Source organism: Camarhynchus parvulus, chromosome 26 (assembly GCF_901933205.1).
Source record: "Camarhynchus parvulus chromosome 26, STF_HiC, whole genome shotgun sequence".
NCBI classification, from domain to species: domain Eukaryota; kingdom Metazoa; phylum Chordata; class Aves; order Passeriformes; family Thraupidae; genus Camarhynchus; species Camarhynchus parvulus.
In genome coordinates, this window is record NC_044596.1 from 2,406,436 (window position 1) to 2,430,544 (window position 24,109).

The following is a 24,109-nucleotide window of genomic DNA, read 5'->3' on the forward strand; positions in this document are numbered from 1 at the left end:
GAATCTCCTTCCTGCAGTGCCGGGTGGGTGGGACAGCCTGGGTAGCACAGGACCCTGTTGGGGCTGGCTGAGCTCCTGCATGTCCTGGCTGGAATGTGGCACCCCTGGATCCACTGCAGGGGGCTCCTCGTGCCCTTGACAAGATCTCTGCCTCCCTCAGGGGGCATCTCCCTGTCCCCTGACCCCTCTAGGAAGGGAGTCTCTGCATTTCCTCATGGAGGGGGCGGCCTGTATTTCCTGATGGGGGAGATCCCTGCACCTCCCAGGGAGGAGGGCCCTGTATCTCCTGGCTGGGGTTTCCTTTATCTCCTGCCTGAGGTTTCCCTCTGGTCCCTGATGCCGGGGCCCTGCACCCACCGGTCCCGCTATCCCCTGACACAGCTCCCCACCGTCCCGAGCAAGGGGGTCCCGGCGCCCACGGTCCTGGCATGGTCGGGTCTCCCCTGGCACCGCGCACATTCCTGGCAACCGGGATGGGAGAGGAAGGAGCTATGGAGGCTATGGGGGCGAGGATGCACACGCAGAACGGGGCCGGTCCGGGCCGGGGCCGGTAGCCGGGCCCGGAATCGTCGGGAATTCCCTCCTGGCCCTGCCCACATTCCCGGGAACCGGGATGGAAGCGGCTGCGACGGCTACGGGTGCGAGGATGCACACGCGTCACGGAGCCGGTTCCGGGGCGGGGCCCATCTCGCTATAAAGGGCGAGGGACGCGCCACGCACGGGCAGACGCCCGGAGCCGGCGGTGAGTGCGGGCGGGGCTGGGCTGTGGCCGGGCCGGGCGGCTCCGCTCCTGCGCTACCCAGGGAGGGCGGGCGAGCGAGCGCCGGTTTCCCCCGGGAAGCGCCGGTGCCTGGAGCGGGGGCGGCTCCGCCTGGAGCCGCGTCCCCAGCGCTGGGAGAGAGCGGGGCCGCGCCAACAGCGGGGTGGCGGTGCCCGGGGGTGGCGGTGCGGAGCCCCCTGGGGGATGCGGAGCCCCCGGGCTGGGTCACGCTCGCCCCCCGGTGGCGGCGGTGCTGTGCGGGGCGCGGTGCTGTACGGTGTTGTTTGTAGAGGGTGCGGTGCAGGGTACAGTGCTGGGTACGGGGCGGGCGCGGTCTCACCGCCGAGCATCCTGCGGGGACCGGCCACCCCCGTGCCAGCCCCTCCGGACCCATCGGTGTCGCGCACCGAGCGTTCTCTGCGCGGGATCAGCGGCTGCAGCCGCTCCCGGATGGGGGTGCCCCCAGCCCCTCCTGCTCGCCCAGCCTTCCCCAAACTGGTGAGACTGGTCCTGGCTGCCGCAGGTGTCTGTGGAGCCCCGCTGGGTGTCCCCCAGCGCTGCTCTCGGCTGGCAGAGGCTTTAACGGGGCCGTGCACCTGCCGCTTCCTCGCCCGAATCTTGGGGTTCCCTGCGGTGCCGGGAGCCGCGGAGCTCCGGCTGGGCAGAGGTCGCTGGAAGCGGCACCAGCCCCACGGGAGGGGACGATGGCCCGGCGCCGGTCCCTCCCTCGGTGGTGGCTTTGGCAATCTGCAGCCATGAGTCAGAGCCAGGGTGTTATCTTGAGGCTCCAGGGTGGCACCTGAGTCGCGCCGGTGACCTGGGAATGGGGACATCGGCTCGTGGGGCGGACGGGGAGGGCCGGGGGTGTCTGGCCAGGGTGACGAATGTGTCCCCCTCCCGCCACCTGCCCGGGCTTGCCTGGACATGCTGGGACTTGCCTGGCAGTGAGGTCACCCCTGTCTGTGCGCTCACACTGCCCGGAGATAGGAAGCTGGATTTCTATTTTTACTCGGGGTGCTGAGTCTGAGCGCAGGGTGCCCACGGGGGTGGCCACAGGGGCTGAATGTGGCCCCCCAGCCCCCGGGCTGGGCACTCCCCAGCTCCCCACTGGCACGCTGGGCTGGTGACATGCCTGGTAATAGGATCATTCAGTCATTAAGGCTGGAAAATTCACCTTTTTGCAGAGACCTCCAAGGTCCTCGAGTCCAAAATCTGACCGACCTCACCCTGTCAGCTAGACCAGAGCTCTGAGTGCCACATCCAGTCGTTTCTTGCACATTTCAGGGGGTGGAATGTGGGGAAGACAATGTGGCACAGGCAATCCAAAGGGGCTGCAGGCGCTGAATTTGGGGAGAAATCTTCCCTGCAGGAGGCTGAGAAGTCACTTCTTGGGGAAGTTTGGGGATGGGGAGGATCTTTTGTGGCCTGGTTTTGAGAGTCCCAGATTAGGTGGGAAATGGGAGCTATGAATTTTCCTTTTTAAAGCTGATTTAGTGAGTGTGGCTGTTGCAGTGGGGACAAGCCTAAGCTCTGAAAACTCAAATCCCAGAGCAGTGCTGACTCTTATCAGCTGGACTCGATGATCTTGTAGGTGTTTTCCAACCTGAACAATTCTGATTGTATGTTGAGGTTCCTCATAAGTGAGGTGTAGTGAGGGGTCCGTTATCCCCACATGTGTGTCAGGGGAAAGACTGCTCTGATGGAAAGGCTTTGTCACTTTCTGGGAAGGTCAAGGCTTTTGGCACCGATTTGAAAAAAAACAAACAAGGTCTTGTTTCTGGTTACCCAACAGCTCCTTGCAGATAAGGAGGGTGGTTAACAAAGTGGTCAAGCTTGTGGCATGTTCTTGCAGCTGCTTGAAGGTTTCCTTACCACCGGGTCTGAGTTCTTGAGATGAAGAAACTGGCCAGAAAAACATCCTGTTGCTTCACTTGCCCGTGTGCCAACTTGCCCTTGCCTGCATGGAGGTGGGGATGAGCAGGTTGGGCAGTGTCTGGGGACCGGGGGAGCATCATCCTGCTGTGGCTCTGAGGCTGGCAGCCCGAGGGGTGTTGTGGGTGGAGCAGTGAGGTGCTGGATGCTCTGAACTGGCAGGGCTTTGCCTGCTGGAGGGGGAGTAGGGAGTGTTGAATCTGCACCTTCCCCACTCTCCTGTCTCGCGCTGGGCTGTGTCTGACCTCAGCCACGCTCGAGCCTTTGCTAAAATCTCCAAAGTCAGAATCCAGATGTGTCAGTCCCCTCTGGGCTGCCTCACTGCAGACCCAGCCCAGCTTGTCCCACCTTGGCTGCCTTGCGTTTGCTCCTGTCACCCCAGCCCCGTAACTCGCTCTGCTTTCCCCGCAGCCGCCGCGATGCCGCTGTCCCAGAGCAGGGCTGGGCAGAGCCCCTGCAGCAGCAAGGCCTGCAGGAACCTCTTTGGCCCTGTGGACCACGAGCAGCTCCAGCAGGACTTTGAGGACCAGATGAAACAACAGCTGGAAGAAGCTCAGCAGCGCTGGAACTTCAACTTTGAGACAGAGACTCCCCTGGAAGGGCCCTTCAAGTGGGAGAGGGTGCTGGTGGCTGAGCAGGCACCCCACGAGGTTCACAGCCTGGTCAGGGCTGTCATCAGCAGTGACAGCAGGAGCTCCCTGGCCCACAGGGTCCCCCCCAAGGAGCGTGTTGGCAGGATTTGCCCCGAGGAGGCTCAGCAGAGCTCGAAGGTTTGCAGGGCTGGTTCCCTGCAGGGCTTGAAACGTGGGCAGACCACGATCAAAGGTGAGCACTGGGGGTTGGTGTCACTCCTTGGGGGCTTGGTGGCATTGTCATGGCAGGGACAGACAGAGGGGACGTGGGTGCCAGAGCCCTGCCTGGCTCTTGGGCATGGGGAGGGGTCCCACCGTCCCTGGATCTCTCCTAGGGAAGCAGAGCCCATCTTCCAAAGGGTACAAGGCCACCAGCTGGGTGCCTTTTGGCTGCTGGGGTTTGTGCAGGGGATTGGCATTGGTTCTGTGGGTTTAGTAGCTGAAGATGCCCCCAAGTTCATCACCTTCAGTTCCAATGACCTGCCCCAATCCTAGAATCACAGAATGTTAAGGGGTTGGAATGGACCTTAAAGATCATCTTCAAGGTCCCATAGGCAGGAACACCTCCTACTAGCCCAGGTTCCTCAAAGCTTTTATCCACCTGGCTTTGAACACTTCCAGGGTTGGAGCATCCAGAACCTCCCTGGGCAGCCTGTGCCAGTGTCTCACCTCCCTCACAGTGAAAAGTTTCTTCCTGTGCTCCATGATCAGGGCCTGGAGTAGGACTGCAGCTGAGCCAAACAGCAGAGACGATGCAGATTTACAGCTCTGCTCTCCAGCAGCTTTGCATGGGGGCTTTAGGGTGAAACCACCTGGGCTGGGCTTGGGCTGCCTCCCTGGGGACACCTCCCTCTCCCTGCCCTGCTGTTCCCAACGGGCTGGAGCCACTTTCCAACCCTTTCCTTCTTCCTTCCAGACTTCTACAGTGCCAAGAGGAGGATCGTCCCTGCCCGGCCCCGGCCGTGACCTGCTGGGCAGCCGCTGCCACCAGGAGCGTGGCTCCCCACCCTGAGCTGTGCTGTGCTCTCCTGTAGCCATGTAGATCTGTAGTTCCCTATTTATGAGTTGCTCTGGGGTCCTGAGGGACCTTCACTGTGTGCAATGTAGAGGAGGAGCCCCACGGTGGGGCTGAAGGAAGACTGAGATGGACCTGGTGGGATGAAGGCACTGCCCTGCCTGCAGAAGTGCCCTGTGCCTGTGGGTCCAAACGCCGTCCTTGTGCTGTCCTGCTGTCCTGCCGTGGTCTGTCCCCTGCCTAGGGGGCGGTCCTGGGGGACACTTGTGTCCCAACCACCTGGTGGCACCAGATATCTTTAAGAAATGTCACTGGTGTGGGTTGTGGAGCCCTGGGACGGGGGGTGGCCCTCTGTCCCAGCAGGATGGACTGAGCACTCGTCCATGTGTGGGAGCAGAGGGATGTGGAGGCTGCTCCTTCCCACGGCTCTGGGCAGAGGAAGCTGTTCCCTGGACAAACCTTCCCTGGGAGCAGCCGTGGGGGACCAACACTGCCCTGGGAGGCTTTGGGATCCCCTGCACTCTGCTGGCCCCAAATCCCACTTTCTCACCTTGTTGTTGGCTTGTTGAGTGGTGCTGCTTCCCCGTGCCCCTGCCTGCCTCAGCACTGACACCAGCCTGGGGAGCCCCTGCTCTGGCTCTGCTGGGCTCCTCTAGGAAGAAGGCCTGCTCAGCAACAGGGATGATGCTGAAATAAGGAATTGTAGCTTGTTCTCCTGGACTCTTTCTCTTTTGGGGCTGGTGGGGAGAGGACCCTCACCTGGCTCTGCTCTGGGACCAAGGATGCCTGGAGCAGAGGCTGCTCAGTTCCAGCACTGAAGGATGAGTCCCTGAGGGACTCAACACTGTCAGATCTTGGCACTTTCATGGAGTTCATCTGCTGCTCTGCTGGATTTGGACTCTGGAAACTGGTGCAAGATGGTCCCAGGAAGAAAAGGGACAGGGTTGATCTCCCGCCTTGCACCACCATGCACTTTGCTGTCGGTGAAGCTGGCAAGCTCCCAGCACTAAATGTTTATTTATATTTAAAATAATGCTATGAAGTTATGTGGGGAGAGGGGAAATACCTGTTTGTCTGTAAGTGTTAACTCTGAATAAACACCTGTGCAAAGGCATTCTGGTTAATGTGGGTGATGGGAGCAGGGCCTGGCTGGGGCAGGGGGGTGTTCCAGGGGCTGGGGATCCCTCTGGGGGTGCAGCCCTGAGCTGGGATCTGCCTTTGTGAGGGCTGAGAGGGACAAAGCCTTGCCACAGCCTCTGTGCTTGACCCCATTCCCTGGGGACCGTGGTCTGGTGCTGCCACCATGTCCCCAGCAGAAGCTGTGGGGTGTCCCTGGAGGCTCCCTGTGGCTCCTCTGTTGCCCCCATCATTCCCCCTGCCCCACTGTGACCCTGTTCCCCCTACCCCTCAGCACGTGGCCGTTAGCCATGGGCAAGCTGCTCCCCTCCCTGTGCCTTTCAGGGGTGCTGGGGGCCCACAGGGTGACCCACGCTGTGGGGTGGGGACACAAGAGCATGCGGTGGTGGAAATGTGCAGTGGCATTTCCTGGGTGGCACTGAGATCCCAGGGGAGTCAGGGATGTCTCTGCCACTGGCTGCTTCCTTGGAGGACTGGGCAAAGCTTGGATGCAGACTCAGGTTCTGGTTAATGTGAGAAATGCCCAGATTTGCAGAGGATCCAGATGAAAAGAAAGCTGATGGCCATGAACAACCTCGTGTCATTGCTCAGCTGAGGGTCCCTAAAGCCTCTGCCTGTCCCTGGAGTGAGGGGTGACATCCTTGCAGGCCCATGGCCCTTGACACACACTCAGCCTTTGAGCTGCTGCTGAGTCAAACCCTACAGATTTAGCCCCTGTAATCTTTCCCCTTACGTCAGTCCTTCCAAACCCCCCTGGCTGCTGCCAGGAGCTCCCCTTGGCTGTCACCTCCTGCTTGCCAGAAGGAGCAATGAGGGAAATGAGAAATAAACCAGTGAAACCTCCTTGTCTGTGTTTGTGGCTCTGGGGACAGCCAGGCTGGGCTCTGCAGGGTTCAGCTCTGAGTCCCCAGGACACTCCAGGACTGTGTCCCCCCAGCTTTGGGACACAAAGCAGTGATGGCAGCTGGGGAAAGGATGGAAACCTCCCACCCTCAGCCCAGGCTGTGTTTGCTGCTCCCAGCCCAGCACAGAGCAGGGATGCTGAGGGTGAAACCCCCACAGGGGGAGGCTCAGGTGCTTCCCTTCCCTTGTCCACATTCAATCCCCTTTCACTGGCACCTTCCAGCACCTCCTCGGGGTTGGATCGTGCCCTCCCTCCCAGGCTGTGCCCTCCTGGGCTGTGCCCTCTGGTGACCACTGCTGATCCTCTGGGAGCCAGAGCCTTGCTGGGCAGAGAGCACAAATCAAGGTGTCCTAGGGATATTTAGGGTTTTCCCTTCAAAAGGGAAAATTTTCTCCTCCAATCCTTAGGGGAAGCCGAAATCCAGCCTTCTCTGTGCAGCAGCAAACCTTGCAGAGGGTTGGAGGGTGAGGGGACAGTGAGCCCCCAGCCTGACCGAGGGGATGCTTCAGTTTGGGGTGAGCAGCAGCAGCTTTGCCCAGAGTGTGGAGAAGAACCAGCTGAGCTTTAGCTGGCCCTGGCGGAGCAGATGGCCCCGAGCTGGCTGCTGCTCCCTGAGGTTAAACAGCAAATGAGCGGAGTGTGGCTGGTTCCCAGTGAGGGATTTCACCTGTTCAGATGGGCAGAGAGAGCTGGGGCATTGTTTTATATTACCATCAAGGCAAGATGTTTTCTATTACCATCTGTATGGCAGATTACCTTTTGTCAAGTGGGCAGTTTGCCTTATCTCTCTCTTTGAGTGACCACAATCACTCCTCCCAGGACACCTGCTGATAACAGCCATTGAATGTCCCTGCATGGCTGATAAGAACTACAGCATCCCATTGGGAGATGTGAGCCCAGAGGGAGGAGCCAAGCATTCCTACCCGGATAGAATCTGGAGATTCTGGAACACCAGCACGGCTTCTGCACTGGATTGCCCAGAGGAACAGCAGCTGCCTCTTGCCCTGGATCTCCAGAGGCAGAGACTGCACCTTTCTCCAGGATCCCTGCTCCAGCAGAACCACCCCTGACACTGCAGGAGGGCTGAGCCACAATTCCAATGGCACTGCTGCCAGCACCCTGACCCACAGGGTGTCAGCTTGGGTTCTGACTCTGGCAGTGTTGTTTTTAGTTCACTGCATTGTTTATTTTATCCTTTTATTTTCTTCCCTATTAAAGAACTGCTATTCCTGCTCCCATATTTTTTGCCTGAGAGCCCCTTAATCTAAAATTTATAGCAACTCAGAGGGGTGGGGAGGGTTTACATTCTCCATTTCAGGAGAGGCTCCTGCCTTCCTTAGCAGACACCTGCCTTTCCAAACCAAGACAGGCATCAGCTCCCAGCCCACAGCTCCTGCCCTGGGAGCCTGGGCTCAGATCTGGGCCAGGGGATGTTTGAGTTATGCCCTAGAGATAACAGTTTCCTCCTGCCTGACTTCATGTTTTGCAGTTAAAGAGCAGGAAAAATGCCTGTGGTCCATCTGATTCCCTTGTCCCTCGTGAAGCAGAGTGGCTGCAGCCCTTGGGCAGCCAGTGGGTTTAAAGCCAAGTCTATAATTCAGGCAGGAACCTTTAAAAAACCATCAGAGAACAGCACAGGGGGGTCATCTTCAAATTCTGGGGGCAAAGAACCTCCACAGGGGGGATTTTCAGGTTGTTCTGTCCTTGGTAGGATGTTATAATCCGGGGGCTATAGATAATCTGGTATTTTGGGTTAGTTGGAGTCTTAAAATAACATTTGCTGTTTGTTGCTGTTCTTGCCCCACTCCAAAACCCCCCCAGCCCCAGACACTGCAAACCAGGGAAGGATGGAGACTTTGCTGCCCTTCCTGATGGCGCTGGCAGTGCCTTTGCAGAGCTGCCTTGGGACCTGGGCACTCTGGGGGCACTGAGACCCTCTGGATGGCTCCTTCCCTCACCCCACTTGCAAGGCAGCAAACAGGAAACGTGTGAGCGCCGGCAGTTGGTGTCACCCAGAACGGAAGGTGCCTTGAGTAAGAGAGATGAGAGAGGGGGCAGCTCCGTCCCTCTGAGCTGGGGAGCCCCTGGGCCCCACTCTGAGCGTCCCTCGTGGGGAGGGTAAGTCCTGCTGCTCTGGGGATGGCTCGGGCATCACCTTCAGGAAGAGAAAAGTGAGGGAAATAAGGGGTTTTTTCTTGCTGTTGTGATCCAAGGGTTTTTTCCTGCTGCCTGTGAGGGACTGTGGCTGGGGGCTCCTTTCTGAGGGCTGGGAGCAGCGCAGGGTGCTGTGGAGGGAGGCAGGACACGGAGCTGGGGATGCCATGGGGGGCCCTGCTGGGCTGGGGTGGGGGCACAATTCCCCCTTCCCTTCCCCCCTTCCCTTCCCTTCCCTTCCCTTCCCTTCCCTTCCCTTCCCTTCCCTTCCCTTCCCTTCCTTCCTTCCCTTCCCTTCCTTCCCTTCCCTTCCCTTCCCTTCCCTTCCCTTCCCTTCCCTTCCCTTCCCTTCCCTTCCCTTCCCTTCCCTTCCCTTCCCTTCCCTTCCCTTCCCTTCCCTTCCCTTCCCTCCCCCTGCTCTTTCAGTGCCTCCATCATGCTGCGGGCTCAGCTCACCTGCCCTGGAGCTGGAACAGGATCCAGGGGCTTCTCCATGCCTTAAACAGCCCCCCTGCCCCCCAGAGCTCCCACTTCTGCTGCCTTAGAGGCTGGGACCACCGCAAGGCTGTTTCTGGTCCTGTGGGACTCCACAAGACCCTCTTCTTGCTTGAAGGGGTTTGGGCTGGTTTTGGGCTCCGTTCCCATTTCTGGTGCACACTGAGATGTAGCAGGATCTGTTTCTCATGGCAAAGGGAGGGGGCAGAGGGCTGGAGGAGCTGCAGTGCCCCCAGGCTGGGAGGGGAGAGCTGGGCTCAGCCAGACCCAGCACGGCCCCAGCTCTGCGTCAGCGCTCCCCACGCTTTCCTTCCCTCACAGCTTCAGCTTTGCCACACAAAGGACAGCCCCTCTTGGGGATGGCACGGTGGCTCTTGGTGACACAAGCCCCCACCCAGGCTGGGGACAGGGCACTGGGGGTCCCCAGCTGAGGCTCCACGAGCCTGGGCGAGCAGCAGCGCGGTGGAAACCTGCCGAGGGCTCCTGCGCTCTGCCCGGAGGTGACTCACGGCTGTGAAAACTGGGGGAGGATTTCAAAAGCTGCTGCTGAGCTCTGACAAGGCAGGTGGAACCAGCACGTCTTGCTCAGACCTCCAGCATCACCTTGGCTGCTCCTTTCCTGGTGTCACTTCCTGGCTGTGTCACCTCCTGGGTGGCCCTTGCTGGCGCCCTGTGCATCTTCCACAGCCAGGGAAGAGATTTCCATGGGAAAGATGTGGGGAGATTTGGGATGGGTGCTTGGCTGGCGGCAGGAGCAGTGTTCAGCAGGTGGGAGCTGGGCTGGGAGCCCCTGGGAGGGCTGGCAGGAGCAGCTGTTGCTGCTGCAGATCCAGGCTCCATTTGTGCTGTGCAATCAGAGATAAGGACTTCCCTTCCCTTCCTGTTGCCAAACTCTCCTCAGCAATCAGCCTTTGGGCCTTGACAGCAGCAAAATGAATTTCCAGCTCGGTCCCTCTCTGCTGTCTCCCACCAGGCTGGAACAAAGGTGCCCAGTGAGGGCAGGGCTGGCCCAGTGTCCCCTCCAGGCCAGGCCAGGCCAGGCCAGGCCATGTCCGGGCGCCGGGCGGGCACCAAGGGCCGGCGCTTGGGCTCCAGCCGGCGCAAGCAGCTGCAGGAGGGCCCTGGGCAGGCACCAGCACCAGCACCCGGCCCCAGTGAGGAGCCACCATGGGCATCTGAGATAGTGCAGAGGGTGCAGCAGCTGCTCAGCACCAGGGACACGGAGCAGGCGGGAGTCGTCACCCGCTCGGACATGCAGGTGAGGATGGGGCTGTGCCCTGGGCTCCAGCACTGCCAGGGTCACTGGAGATGCTGTCACAGGTGGGTTTTACCCTGATTTGCTTTGGTTTTAGAAGCTGCAGGAGGAAGGTTTGCCGTGCAGCAGGGAGGAGCTGGAGCTGGTGTTTGATGGGCTGGATGCTGCTGGCACCGGGCACTTGGGCACAGAGGAGTTCACGGCTGGGCTCCGTAAGTGCAGCCTGGACACAGTCCTGGGGCTCTCCTGGGGGATGTGAGGTGCTGCCTTTGCTGTGTGGCACAGGATGAATCGTCCCCATGAGTAGCTCTCAGCTCTTGGCTCATCTGGAGCGGGGTCCTGCTGTGCTGAACCGCTTTGTTGAAGCCATGGAAAGGAAAATGTTGGGGTTTGGGCTTTGCTGTTGCTGGGCACTAAGGATTTGGGGTATCTGTCAGCAGGGCAGTTCCTGAGCTCCCAAAACGCTGCCAGGGAGCACCGGAGGAGGAAGACGGCGTCGCGGAGGGTGCGGCTGGTGCTGCCCAGCCCGGCCCTGGAACAGGGGGACAGCGAGGAGAGCAGGCACTTCAGAGCCTTCATGGAGCAGCTGGGCACACACAACCCCTCTGAAGAGTGAGTGCCCTGCGTGGCACCCGTGGGTGTCCTGCAGGATGGACAGAGGGGGAAAGCTTGGGGCAGGGAGCTCAGAAATGCTGTGGAGGTGCCTTGGGCCTGAGCACAGGAGCGGCGTCACAGCAACCCCAGAGCTCTCACACCTCAAACAGTGTGAGTTCAGTGACTCAGCTGGCCTGGCTTTGGGGGTTCTGGGGGGATGCTCACCCCAAAACACCCCTGTCCCTGCAGACAGGAGGTGTGGCAGCTCTGGGTGAAGCTCCGGCAGGACGAGCCCCAGCTGCTCGACGACCTGGAGGGATTCCTGGCCAAGATGAGGCAGCGCATCCGGGAAGCCAGGAGCGAGAAGGAGGCTCTGGAGCTGACTCTGAACAAGTGAGTCACCCCAGGACAGTGCACAGGAATGGGACAGGAGGGATGGGGACAGGGATGGCGCCCTGGAGGGATTCCTGGCCAAGATGAGGCAGCACATCCGGGAAGCCGGGAGCGAGAAGGAGGCTTTGGAGCTGACTCTGAACAAGTGAGTCACCCCAGGACAGTGTACTGGGATGGGACAGGAGGGATGGGGACAGGGATGGGGCTCTGGAGGGCCACCCCAGCCGTGTGGAGGAACCTGCGTGCCTTCAGCATCTCCACCAGCAGCCGGAGCAGAGGTTTTGCCAATGTTTGGGGTCGGGCTCCCTCTACAGTCACGGAAGCGATGGCAAAAGGGCCGGACGGACTGCCGGACACTCCGTGCTGGGGGACACCCTCCTGCAAACCCAGCCCGGCAGCCCGAGGCTCCGAGGGCACTGTGGGGTGCTGGAGCGGGGTCTCACCCCCCTGCCCTGCCCTGCTGTCACCACAGGCGTGTGGCCGAGCACGACAAGGACGTGCAGCAGCTCTGCGAGCTCCTGGAGCAGCAGATCCAGCAGGAGCAGCTGCGGCTGCAGCAGCAGGTGGGTGCCCAGCTCCCCCTGTCCCCCTGCTGTCCCAGCCGGGGGGACCCAGCACCCCGAACCCCTGGGCAGCTGCCGGGGGGTCAGAGGGTGCCAGTGTCCTTGTGCCACCCAGAGCATGGCCCGGAGCCGCCAGCAGGGCGAGGAGCTGCAGCGAGTGCTGGATGCCAGCGAGAGGGAGGTGCAGCGCTTGGTCGCGGCGCAGATGGAGGTGAGCTGCCCCCAACCCCCCCGTCGTGAGTCAGGGGTCTCTGGGCTGTGCTGTAACAACCCCTCGGTGCTGCACAGCCTGTCCTGGTGTGTCCCCACCAGCTCTGGCTGCAGGTTGTCACACAGGACCCTCTACACCCCCATCCCTGCCCTCCCCTCCATGCCCAGAGTGTGGCTATAGGACACGAAAGAACACAAGCTCACAGCGCTGTTCTTAAGGTGAAGGAAAAAGGGAAGTTTATTTTCTGACTCCAACATTTATAGTTTTCTAAGAGTGACGGTGGATTGGAGGGTGGCAGTGCCACCTCTCCAGTGACACTGGACAAACCAACAGTTCTCCTCTTCCATAAAGGAATGCAAAACAATGAGTTATTTACAGAAAGTGTGTGAGAAAGTTCACTACAAGAATGTCAACATCAGAAGGCTTAGAAAATCTTAAAAAACCAGGGTGACACCAGAGGACACAAGCTGAATTTCCCACCCGCCATCCTTGGGCAGGGGGGGTGTGTAAAATACAGCCCGGGTCTAGAGGAGGTGGTTGTGAATTATTTTGTGGGGGGATTTTTGGCTCTGAGTGTCCTGGTTGCCATCCCGCAGCTGGAGCGGCGCTGCCGCAGCCTCCAGAGCTCCCAGCAAGTGACCAGCACGGAGAACCAGCAGCTGCAGGAGAGCAACCGGGCCCTGCAGCAGCACCTGCAGCACCTGCACCAGCAGCTGCAGCACACCCAGGGCCACCTGAGGACCATGAGGGCCACAGTGGCTTGGGAGCACAGGGGGGAGCCCGGGTGAGTGGCTGAGTGACCGTGTGTCACTCTGTGTCCCCACAGACGTCATTTCCTCCTGGATGGGGAATGAGCTGGATGGGCCTCAGGCATCACGGTGCTCCAGTGCTGCCCGTGGTGCAGGTTAATCGCGTGCAAAGCATCAGAGGAAAAAGCAGGACTACCAGCACCATGAATGTGTGCCTGCAGGGCAGTGCCAGAGAGGTGGGGGTGTCTGTGACCGTGCTCACAGTGGTCTGAGGATGAGGGAAGAGACGAGGAGCTGACTCCATGTTTCAGAAGGCTGATTTATTATTTTATGATATATATTATATTAAAACTATACTAAAAGAATAGAAGAAATGATTTCATCAGAAGGCTAGCTAAGAATAGAATAGGAAAGAATGATCACAAAGGCTCTGTCTTGGACTCTCTGTCTGAGCCAGCTGGGCTGTGATTGGCCATTAATTAGAAACAACCACATGAGACCAATCACAGATGCACCTGTTGCATTCCACAGCAGCAGATAACCATTGTTTACATTTTGTTCCTGAGGCCTCTCAGCTTCTCCGGAGGAAAAATCCCGAGGAAAGGATTTTTCATAAAAGATGTCAGTGGCAGGTGTCCTTCACCCAGGAGGGCTCAGTAGGACTGATCCAAGGATCCTGGGTTTTGCTGACCTGCCCTGACAGCCCTGGTGCTGGGGTGGATGTGGTGGAGGGGATGGAGTTCCTGTTTTGACCCTTGTGCTCTGTGTTTGCAGGGACAGAGTGGTGGCAGAGTTACCCATCGAGGTGCCAATGTCCCCACAGGTATTTCAGCTGGGTGTGTGGGGACAGGACAAGAACCTTGTGCTGTTGTGTATGGGACTGCTGAGGAGCTCAAGAGCACAGGGAGCACCTGCAGCACTGTCTCCCTTAAGATCTCTCTCAAACAGGGCTGGTGCAGATGTTTGGGAAGGGAGGGGGTTGCAGCACCTTACTTCTGGTACCCCCAAGATTTTGGATGGGTACAGCTGGATACCTGCTGGAGAACCCACATCATTTCAGGTGGATATTGTCCCTCACCAAGTGTTTTTTTCTCTCCTCTTCCCACCCTGTTTCCTGCAGCTGAGTCCTGGGAAGAGCGAGAAGTTCCGCTCTGAGATGCGGATCAGGCTGGGATCCCAGAGCAGCGAGAGCAAAGCCAAGAGCTCCCACCAAGTGTAAGGGGTCCCCTGTGTGCCCCTGGGCTCTGCGAGCTGGGGCTGAGCCCCAGGCCCTCCCTCCACCCTCCCCAGGCAAACAATGGGATTTTGTCCTTTTAGCACTCCTCTCCCACCCACTCATCTCTCACCCTGGAGCTCCCATCCCTTATCCCAGCTCATCACTCCCTTGGCTCAGGAACTGGCTGTACCTGGCTGAGAGTTGTCTTTTCCTGTCTGATAATGTCAATATGGGTGCTGGGAATGGGCCAGGATGCAGCCCTGGGTCTGGCTGCCTGTGTGTGCCTCCCCCTTTCCCCTGCCCCCATTGCTGCCTGTGTGAACTCCAAGTGCAATGGGGGGAAGTAAAATCAGGTTTGGAGAGGGATGGGGTGGGGATGTAGATCAGAGGCCCTCTGGGACTGACTGGGGATGGCAGGGAGCTGGAGCCTGAGCTGGGAGCTGGTTCATTGCCCCCATTTTCTGCCCTTTCCAGGGTTTGGGAAATGCTGCCAGCAGAAACAAACCTTTCAGGAGCCCCACGGAAAGCAAGCTCTGCAGAAGAAGACCCCTTCCCAGAACCTTTGAAAGAGGAAGGTGTCTCTGACCAAAGCTCTTTGCTAAGAGAGATGAATGATGCAATAGCAGCTCTGAGCAAACATCTGAAGGCACAGGCACTGGGCGCACCCCCTGCCCTGGCAGACACTGCCTGTCACCCCTGGGACAATGCTGAGCCCCACACGGGGCCAGAGGCAGCCACAGCCCAGGAAACAACCCCTGGGGTCCTGCAGGAGACCCTCCCTGGCCACATCCATCATGAGCTGCTGGAAGGAGACCTGCAGGAGGGACCAGGCACAGCTGAGCTTCGTGCTCTGGATGTGACACAGGCTGGTGGGTCTGCAGGAGCCGGGCACTGCACGCCTCAGGAGCCAGGGGCAGAGCAGGGAGAGAGCCCAGAGGAGGCACAGAGGATGTTATTCCAGCAAGGAAAGGGAGCTGGTGAGGAGGAGATGGTGCTGAAGGAGGCTGAGCATCTGGGAGAGAGCGTGGAGGCAGGAGAGCAGGTGCTGATGGAGGTGGGAGGAGCAGGGTGGCTGCAGGAAACAACAGCTTGGGCAAAACCACAGCTCCTGGGAGAAGCTGAGGAAGTGGAGATAAGCCAGAGAGAAGATTTGGAGGCAGGTCTGGGGCCGGCTGAGGCTGGGCAGGAAGGTGTAGCAGTGGGACAGTGCCTTGCCATGGATGAGCAGCAGCCAGGCAGGATGCTGGGTGTGCAGGCCCCGGGCACAGAGCTGCAGGAACAGGCTGACCCCACATCAGGGCTCCCTGGGAACCTGGAAACTGAGCTGGGAGAGCACCTGGAGCCACAGCCCCCATCCTGGGGTGAGGCACAAGAGGCAGCAGCCCATGGGGGCAGTGTCCCTGAGGTGGCTGCAGGCCCAGGAGTGCTGGACGAGGAGCGTGCCAGGATGGAGGAGCAGCCCCGGGGAGAGACCACGGATTCCAAAGTGCTGGAGGTGCTGCCAGCCCGGGCTGAGCGTGCAGGGAGCAGCAGAGCCGGGGGTGAGGAAGAGCAGGTGGAGGAAGCAGAGCCCAGGGAGGCAGAGCAGCAGCTGCAGGGTGAGTGTGCCAGGGGAGGCGCAGGGTGGAGAGGGAGCGTGGGTGCTCTGGAGCCACTGGCAGCAGCTGTGCCACCCACCCACGGGCAGGGAGGAGGGGGAACAGATGTGGGACTCGTGGAGGCCCCCAGCAGCACCAACATGGAGCTGCTGGCAGAGGTGGAGGCAGATCTGCAGGTCTGGAGTGAGGCTGCATCCCCAGGGACACAGCAGGGAGGGAGACTGGATCCAGGCGTGCAGCTGGAAAAGGATAAACCAGAGGTAGGGCTGGGAGAGGAAATTGAGGCTGCTGCAGTGCACAGTGAGGGTCCTTCCCCTGCAGAAACACCTGTGGGCAGCCCAGACTGGTGTGGGCTGTTCCCAGGTACATCCCAGGCACTGGTGGAGGGAGATCTGCAGCTCTCTGGGGGTCTCAGCCCAGAAAACCCCCAGGGAGGGAAGGGGGAAAGAGCTGCTCAGCTCCCAGACAGTGAGGAAGAGGATGGGGCACAAGGACAGGGTGAGCCACACCAGCCAGTGCCTCATCCCAGTGCAGTGACCATGGGTCAGGGGGAGGGGGCTGGTGCAGGGCTAGAGCTAAAGGAGAGTGCTGAAAGCCTGGGCACTACTGAGGAGCAGAGCAGTGGTGCCAGTGTGCAGCTGATTGCAGGGGGGGATGAGCTCAGAGTGACACCAGGAGGGAGCACAGAGGCAGATCTGCAGCTCATGGCTGGATCCTCAGGGACAGAGCAGGGAGGGAGTGTGGATCCAGATGTGCAGCCCCTGGATCAGGGGGATAAAGAAGAGTTAGTGGAAAGGAAAGCAGAGGATGCCCAGGCAGATCTGCAGCTGTCAGAGGGGTTCAGCTCAGGAGCCCCACGGGGAGGAGAAATTGGAACAAATGTTCAGATTGAGGAGAAGGAGGATTGGACACAAAGACAGGGTGAGGATGAGCTGTCACAGGAGCCTGAGCTTGATCTGCAGGGATCAGGGGTCAGGCAGGGAGGAGGGGCTGATGAAGACATGCAAGCACAGAAGGAGGCTGAAAACCTGCACACTACTGAGGAGCAGAGCAGTGGTGCCAGTGGGCAGCTGATTGCAGAGGGGGATGAGCTCAGACTGAGCCCAGGAGAGAGCACAGAGGCAGATCTGCAGGTCTGGAATGAGGCTGGATCCTCAGAGACAGAGCAGGGAGGGAGTGTGGATCCAGAGGTGCAGCCTCTGGATCAGGTGAATAAAGCAGAGTTAGTGGAAGGGGAGGCAGAGGATGCCCAGGAAGACACCCAGCTGTCAGAGGGTCTCAGCTCAGGAGTCCCACGGGGAGGAGAAATTGGAACAAATGTTCAGATGGAGGAGGAGGAGGAGGATGGGGCACAAGGACAGGGTGAGGATGAGCTGCCACAGGAGCCTGAACTTGATCTGTGTGGATCAGAAGTCAGGCAGGGAGTGGGGGCTGATGAAGACATGCAAGCACAGAAGGAGGCTGAAAGCCTGGATGCTACTGAGGAGCAGAGCAGTGGTGCCAGTGTGCAGCTGATTGCAGGGGGGGATGAGCTCAAATCAGCCTCAGGAGAAAGCACAGAGGCAGATCTGCAGCCCTTAATCCAGACTGACTCCACGGGCACAGAGCAGGGGGGGAATGTGGCTCCAGATGTGCAGCCCCGGGATCAGGGGGACAAAGCAAAGGTAGTGGAAAGGGAGGCAGAGGACTCCTGGACAGACACTCAGCTGTGTGTGACTGCCAGCCCAGAAACTCCCCAGGGAGGGGAGCACTGTGCAGCTGTGCAGCCCAGGGATGGGGCTGGGGATGGGGAACAGGGACAGGGTGGGCGTGGGCAGATGCAGGAGCTGGTGCCTGACGCATCTGAAGCGACCATCAGACAGAGGAGGGGGACAGGTGCAGGTGTGCAGCCAGTGGAGGAGGCTGAAAGCCTGGACACAGTGGGAGACCAGAGCAGTGGTGCCAATGTGCAGCTGATTGCAGGGGGGGATGAGCTCAGAGTGACACCAGGAGGGAGCACAGAGGCAGATCTGCAGCTCATGGCTGGATCCACAGAGACAGAGCAGGGAGGGAGTGTGGATCCAGAGGTGCAGCCCCTGGATCAGGGGGATAAAGCAGAGTTAGTGGAAGGGGAGGCAGAGGATGCCCAGGAAGATGTGGTGTTCCATGAGGGTCCCAGCCCAGGGGCTCCATGGGGAGGAGAGTGTGAAAGAGCTGCTCAGCTGGAGGAGGAGGAGGATGAGGCACAAGGACAGGGTGAGCATGGGCTGTCACAGGAGCCTGAGCTTGATCTACATGAAACAGGGGTCAGACAAGGAGGGGCAGCTGATGAAGACATGCAAGCACAGAAGGAGGCTGAAAGCCTGGGCACTACTGAGGAGCAGAGCAGTGGTGCCAGTGGGCAGCTGATTGCAGGGGGGGATGAGCTCAGACTGAGCCCAGGAGAGAGCACAGAGGCAGATCTGCAGGTCTGGAATGAGGCTGGATCCTCAGGGACAGAGCAGGGAGGGAGTGTGGATCCAGAGGTGCAGCCTCTGGATCAGGTGAATAAAGCAGAGTTAGTGGAAGGGGAGGCAGAGGATGCCCAGGCAGATCTGCAGCTGTCAGAGGGTCTCAGCTCAGGGGCTCTATGGGGAGGGGAGCGGGGAAGAGCCGTTCAGAATGAGGAGGAAGAGGAGAGTGGGGCACAAGTGCAAGGTGAGAATGGGCTGCCACAGGAGTCTGTGCTTGCTCCTGAAGGAGCAGGAGGCCGACAGGGAGAGGGGCCTGGTGCACAGGCACAGGAGGAGGCTGAAAGGCTGCACACACTGGAGGCCCAGAGCACTGATGCTGGTGTGCAGCTGTTCACAGGTCAGCAGATGCCCCAGTCAGGCTCAGGAGGGAGCACAGAGGCAGATCTGACACCTCTGGGTGTAGCTGGGTTGTGGGAAGGGGAGCAGGGCCTGACTCTCAGTTTGGAGGCAGTTCTGGGTGCATCTCCCACTGCAAAGCCATGGGAAGGAGCTGCTGCTGCAGATGTGCCCCCTCCAGCTGAGGCTGCTTTGTGTCCTGAGCCTGCCACTGCTGCAGAGGGCCCTGGTCTGGAAGCAAAACTGGGAGCATGCATTGGTCCTGAGGGGCAGATTCTGGAGGCACAGGAATTACTGCAGGGAGAGAGGGCTCCTGCAGAGGGGAAGCCTCTGGATGGAGCTCATGGTCTGGAAGTGGCACAGGGAGAGAGGCTGGAGGCAGGGGTGAGGAATGCAGTGAAAACTCAGGGTCTAGCACTAAACCAGGGCCATGGTGATGCTGAGTTGGCCTCCCTGGTCTCCGACGTGCTGTCACAACTCAGCCCCCTAAAGCTGGAAACGATGATGCAGGAGGATGTTCTCATTCCAGATGTGTGGCGGCTTTGTGCTCCGGGACAGGCAGCCCAAAGGGAGCTTCAGGAGCAGGTTTCAGCACAGGGACATGAGGGGAGGCTTCACATGGTGACCCAACAGCCAGAGAGGGAGACACCACCCGTGATGGAACTGGAGCACACGGCTGCTGGAGCTGCTGAGCATCCGAAGCAAGAGGTGCCACCAGCATCATCACTGCACACAGCGGTGCAACCTGGAGATGCTGGCAGTGATCAGCTGGGGGTGGTCCTCAGGGAAAACTCACTGGGGCAAAGGCAGCTCTTGGGAGAACAGAGCAAAGACACCAGTGTTGGTCAACGAGAGAAGATGCAAGAGTTTGGTGAGAAAATGAGCCAGGAAGGTGAGCCCAGCTCAGGAGAGCCAGGGGCTGTGACTGCAGGTGGGGCAGGAGCTGCCCCACAGGGTTGTCCTAAAGCTGCCCTGGACCCAGACCACCTGTACAACGTGCTGTTTGTTGGGGACTCCCACGTGGGCAAAACGTCGTTCCTGTACCGTTTGCACGCCGACACCTTCAACCCCCACCTGACGGCCACTGTGGGTAGGTCTCCTCCAGCCCCCCCTCCAAGAACTCACTTAGATCACAGCTGCACTTCCCTTTCCTCCACCCCACAAGCTGCTGGAGGTCCCCACATGCCTGTTACAGCTCACACCAAGCGTGTTGTACAAGCAGTCCCCAGGGCCAAGCAGAACCACCAAGTCCCCACGCCTGGGTGCTCATGGGCAGGAAATGCTGCTTCTCCTTGTCCTTCCTAGCAGCAGTGGCCCAGTGCTTTCCTCTCTGCTTTGCCTTTCAGCTCCATTCTCCCTTCTCCATCAACCTGGTTTTATTCATCATGAGATGACAGACCTTCCCAAAATCCAGTGATTAAACATCTAAAAGCCAGAGGCTCGCTTGGGACCAACCCCCAGAGCTGCTGCTTCAGACCAGCCTGCCCCATGTTTCTTCTCCATCCAACTTCTGTCACAGGGCAGAACTCTACAGTATCAAAATATCTTCTTTTGTGTTTTCCAGGACTGGATTACCAGATCAAAAACCTCGTTGTGGATAACAAGCGCTTTGCTCTGCGCCTGTGGGACTCAGCTGGACAGGAAAGGTGAGGTGCTGGTGCTGCTTAAGGACACAATCTGCATTTTTTCCCCTGTAGTTTAGGGGTAATTGATATCCTTTGCTTTGCTAAGCAAAGGTGAGATTGCTCAAGGAGGGACTCTGTACAGTATGTGATCTGATAAAGCATAATAAAGGAAGTCATTAAGATAAAGCTGGCGCTCAGGCTGTTCCTATGGCCCTGCCATCAGGACAAGAGCCAAATCTGGGGGCTGCCTGTTTTGTAGACATGCAGTCCCACCTTTCCCCATCACACCTAGGCAGAACCTCCTTAGACCGTGCTGGTGATCATCCCAAATGCCCGCAGGTACCGCAGCATGACCAAGCAGTTCTTCCGGAAGGCGGACGGGGTGGTGCTGATGTACGACATCACCTCCGAGTACTCCTTCTCCGACGTGCGCTACTGGCTCAGCTGCATCCAGGTGGGGGCGGTCAAAAGCTCCTGGGACTGACAGGAGTGGCCAAGCCCTTTGGAAAGGGTATCCTGCATTGCTTTCATTATAAAATAATTTTTTTTTCGTGGAGGATTTAAGGCAGATACAAACAGATTGTTCACACGCTGGCAGTGTTTCCCAGGGTAATTTGTTGATTGTGTGAAAAACTCCATTCGCTTGTTTTTAAAATTTTTAAAGTTTAATAGTAATAAAATGGTTATAAAAATAGTAATATAATTAGAGTAATAAAAATTTTGGACCATTTGAATTAGGACAATATGAGACAATAGAAACAAAGAGTTATGAACAGTCCGGGTACCTTTTTCTGGGCAGCAGAAGCCCAAAAAAAGTACCACATTAACAGAGGATTAACCCTTAAAAACAACAGCCTGTTGCATATTCATACACCTCATCCATGATGCATAAATTCCATTCAAACACAGGATTCTGTCTGAGCAGTGTCAGCTTCTTCCTCTTAATCTTGACGGTGTCTTCAAGCCTGAGCGAGGCAGGAAGAAGTTCGTTTCTCCTGCTAATGGAGCAATAAATTTTCTTTCTCTGAAAGATTTAGGTGTCCTGTGGCTGCTATCTCAGTGCAAGTCCTTTGTTTAGAAAAAAAGTATCCTACATAGCATAGTTTCTATTTTAACATTATGTTATAACCTAAAGCTATATTTAACACACTACTTAAGAGAATTAATACAGCATCACTTTCTAACACAACACATATAATATTAATTTTAATAGTTGCAAAAAGCCAATCATAAAATATGCATTTTTCACAATAGAACCAGTAGGGTAATGATCAACTCTTAAACAATTAAAAACTAGAGCAAAGGAATGGAAAACGTTGCTTTTACATCAAGAATGGTCCACTTTGAATCCTAGGGAATGGGAGGTTATTCAAGGCCTATTAAAACCTCTTTTCAAAGATTTCCATTTGACACAAAGCCAGTGTTTAAAAATGCTGAAACAAAATAGGATATTGCCTCAGTTGGTGGCTGTAAATCCCAGCCAGAGCACCTTCAGAGACTGCTGCAGTTGAGCACAAAGTGAATTCATTACAAGTGTAACTCATCCAGTGCTCTGTCATGCTAATAGACATAGGCAGATGATTTAAGGGGAAAAAAAATCTTAAATGCTGCTGAACCAAATCTGTTTTAGCCCAAATCCATGGGTGTCAGTTATGGTATTCCAGGATATGTGTAGACAGTGTGGCCAGCTGGGATTCAAGGAAGATTTTGAAGCTGTCCTGATCTTCCCTTCTTTCTCACTCAGGAAGGAGCAGAGGATGGAGTTGCTGTTCTGCTTCTTGGGAACAAAACCGACTGTGCTGCCCAGAGACAGGTGCCTACAAAGGAGGGTGAATGCCTGGCCAAGGTAGGTGGTGAAGCACAGCCAGCCAAGAGAGGCAGGGACAGCTAAGGATCAACACCACCAACCCAAAGAGCTGGAGAAAGGGGAAAGCTCTTAATTTACCCCTCATGCATCAGTGACTGACAAAATGTTCTCTGAACCCATCTCTCACCCTTCCCTGCCTTGCTTTCCCTTTGCCACTTCAATTTTGCCTCAGCACCATCCCAGTAAATTGGTTTATGGAACTGGGTTTGTAAATTAAAACATTTTCAGCTCTGCTTATCTTTGCTGTGAAGTGTTGAGTATCTTCTCAGCATCATAAAAATAATAAACACGCTGAGCACTATCCTCAAAGATACTGAAATGATCAAAGTTTGATTAATCTCTTCATATATAGATGGCTAATAAAAATTAGATGAGGAGAATGAGAAGAATCTCACCTTTACTGACTTAATTTTAAACCTTATGGGATTTGGAACAGAATGCATGGACCAGTTTTGCTAATAGAGATGAGGGGTATGCTTATTTTCCCAAACTGATAAGGAGCAAAAGAGTTGGGAACATCTAGTTGTGCCTCTCTCTGTGTTTGCTCCCATAACCAGAAGGCATCACAAATTCTTCTGTCTGCACAGTCATCCTTTCCCTTGGTATTAAAAGCTGATGTCGTAGCAACCAGAAAATCTGGATTTCACCCTCATGTTCCAGTAAATAAGTTACTGAGTTCTTTGTTTCCTTGATTCCCTCCTGTTTCCCCTTGACTGGGACTGTCCCATTGCTATTTATTCCCACATTAAGCTATTCCGGTGCAGGAACATTACATTTCTGCTGGGGGTTTGTGTTTTCCAGGAGCACCAGCTCATGTTTTATGAGTGCAGCGCTGCCTCGGGCCACAATGTCTTTGAGTCCATGGTCAGCTTCACCAGGTGAGCCATGTGCTTGGATTTTTCCACCTGTCCTCAATTTAATGGGCTCCCTCCCTGCTTTTTTTAACTCCAAATACTGGATGTCACTATCACCAGAGAATCCATACCCAAATGTCAGGGAAAACTCAGGGAAGCTCATGCTGAGATGAGCATTTAGCACTGCTCTAACTTGTCTCTTGAACAACCAGCATTGCAAGGAGGTGAATTAAACCCTCTTGGGGATGCTGCTGATTTCTCCCTGGCTTGATTGAAACAAGTTCTGTCTGTGATTTGATTTAGGTTGGAATTTTTAGCAGCATCCATAGCTCTAGGATCACATGGAACCGGAAGGATCCTGACTCCTTTCAGCTGTGCTGGGCCCCTTGTATCTCAAAACAAACAGCACAGCAATACAAAATATGGGGGAAATACCCAGCTAATTTGCTTCCTTTTCTCCCAGGTTGCTCAAAAGTCGTGAAGATGAATTGAAAAATAAAACAGAAGAGGTACCAAAGGCACCTCAGAAGAAAAAGGGCTGCTGCTGGTGATGGAGAGACACCCCACCCACTGATCTGAAACTGCACCAACAGCCAGAAAAGCATAAAAATAATCCTTGGACACCTTCTTTTTTCCTGTGTGTCTTCCTTACCTGATCTTCCTCGGATGCTGAGAGCAAAAGCTGCTGTGGGGACCCCCTGCCATTCCCCCAGAGCACACCAGCCCTCCAAAATACTTCTCAGGGAACTTTACCACTTTCTTTTGGAGACCAAAGACAGGTCAAGAAAAGAGGCAGAAAAGGAACCCAGCTGGGTCTGAGATGCTGCAATGATACTGGAAGCAGCAGGGAGTAAACCCAAGCCTTGGGAGAGAAGAAATGAAAGCCTGAAGCCATCCAAGTGTATAAACCAAAGGGGTTTAGTGCTGTTGGTGCTCTGGGCTGTGGGGACTTCTCCTCTGGCTTTGCAATGTGATTGGATTTGATCAGGAACAATGAAATATTCAATATATTCTAAATGCACTTAAATCTCTCCAATGACACAAGGTAAAGCTAATTTTTCCCTTCCGTGGTTTATCCTGCCAGTGAGCAGTGATGGGGCTTGACAGAAGCTACTGAATATTTTGCTCAAAATAAATTCAAAAGCCCCAAGAGCACATCCAAGATAAGAAGAAGATAAATGCTTGCAAGAGGTTTCTTTCATTGTGTTGTCCCCAGAGCAGAATTCTGGATTATTGCAACAAATTTCAGGCTGGGCAGAGAAGAATGAGCTGCTGCATCCTGCCCTTCTGCTCTTTGTGAAGTGGTGAATTTGTTTTAAATCCAGCT

The 24,109-nt window shown here is 56.6% G+C and overlaps 2 protein-coding genes across 2 annotated transcripts; both read left to right on the top strand.

Annotated features, from left to right (window-relative positions):
* The first annotated feature begins 704 nt into the window (after positions 1 to 704).
* Positions 705 to 5,447, top strand: CDKN1A (cyclin dependent kinase inhibitor 1A). Its single transcript, XM_030965808.1, has 3 exons — positions 705 to 742; positions 3,104 to 3,517; positions 4,241 to 5,447. Exons 2-3 carry the CDS (start codon positions 3,112 to 3,114, stop codon positions 4,288 to 4,290), a joined length of 456 nt encoding a protein of 151 aa, XP_030821668.1. The 5' UTR covers positions 705 to 742; positions 3,104 to 3,111; the 3' UTR covers positions 4,291 to 5,447.
* Positions 5,448 to 10,077: 4,630 nt separating this feature from the next.
* Positions 10,078 to 23,333, top strand: RAB44 (RAB44, member RAS oncogene family). Its single transcript, XM_030965929.1, has 16 exons — positions 10,078 to 10,287; positions 10,382 to 10,496; positions 10,725 to 10,896; positions 11,128 to 11,271; positions 11,744 to 11,834; positions 11,950 to 12,045; positions 12,642 to 12,829; positions 13,569 to 13,617; positions 13,915 to 14,009; positions 14,485 to 14,879; positions 18,966 to 19,526; positions 20,001 to 20,082; positions 20,401 to 20,515; positions 21,806 to 21,907; positions 22,730 to 22,806; positions 23,246 to 23,333. The coding sequence occupies exons 1-16, from the start codon at positions 10,078 to 10,080 to the stop codon at positions 23,331 to 23,333; spliced, it is 2,580 nt and encodes an 859-aa protein (XP_030821789.1).
* Positions 23,334 to 24,109: the final 776 nt, after the last annotated feature.

What these genes read in the sequence shown, in the direction of transcription:
- CDKN1A (XM_030965808.1), top strand. Translation starts at nt 3,112, where the DNA reads ATGCCGCTGTCCCAGAGCAGGGCTGGGCAGAGCCCCTGCAGCAGCAAG. An exon ending in TGGGCAGACCACGATCAAAG is followed by an intron (nt 3,518 to 4,240) that starts GTGAGCACTGGG and finishes TCTTCCTTCCAG; the next exon opens with ACTTCTACAGTGCCAAGAGG.
- RAB44 (XM_030965929.1), top strand. Translation starts at nt 10,078, where the DNA reads ATGTCCGGGCGCCGGGCGGGCACCAAGGGCCGGCGCTTGGGCTCCAGC. An exon ending in GCCAAGAGCTCCCACCAAGT is followed by an intron (nt 14,010 to 14,484) that starts GTAAGGGGTCCC and finishes TGCCCTTTCCAG; the next exon opens with GGTTTGGGAAATGCTGCCAG. An exon ending in CCACCTGACGGCCACTGTGG is followed by an intron (nt 19,527 to 20,000) that starts GTAGGTCTCCTC and finishes TGTGTTTTCCAG; the next exon opens with GACTGGATTACCAGATCAAA.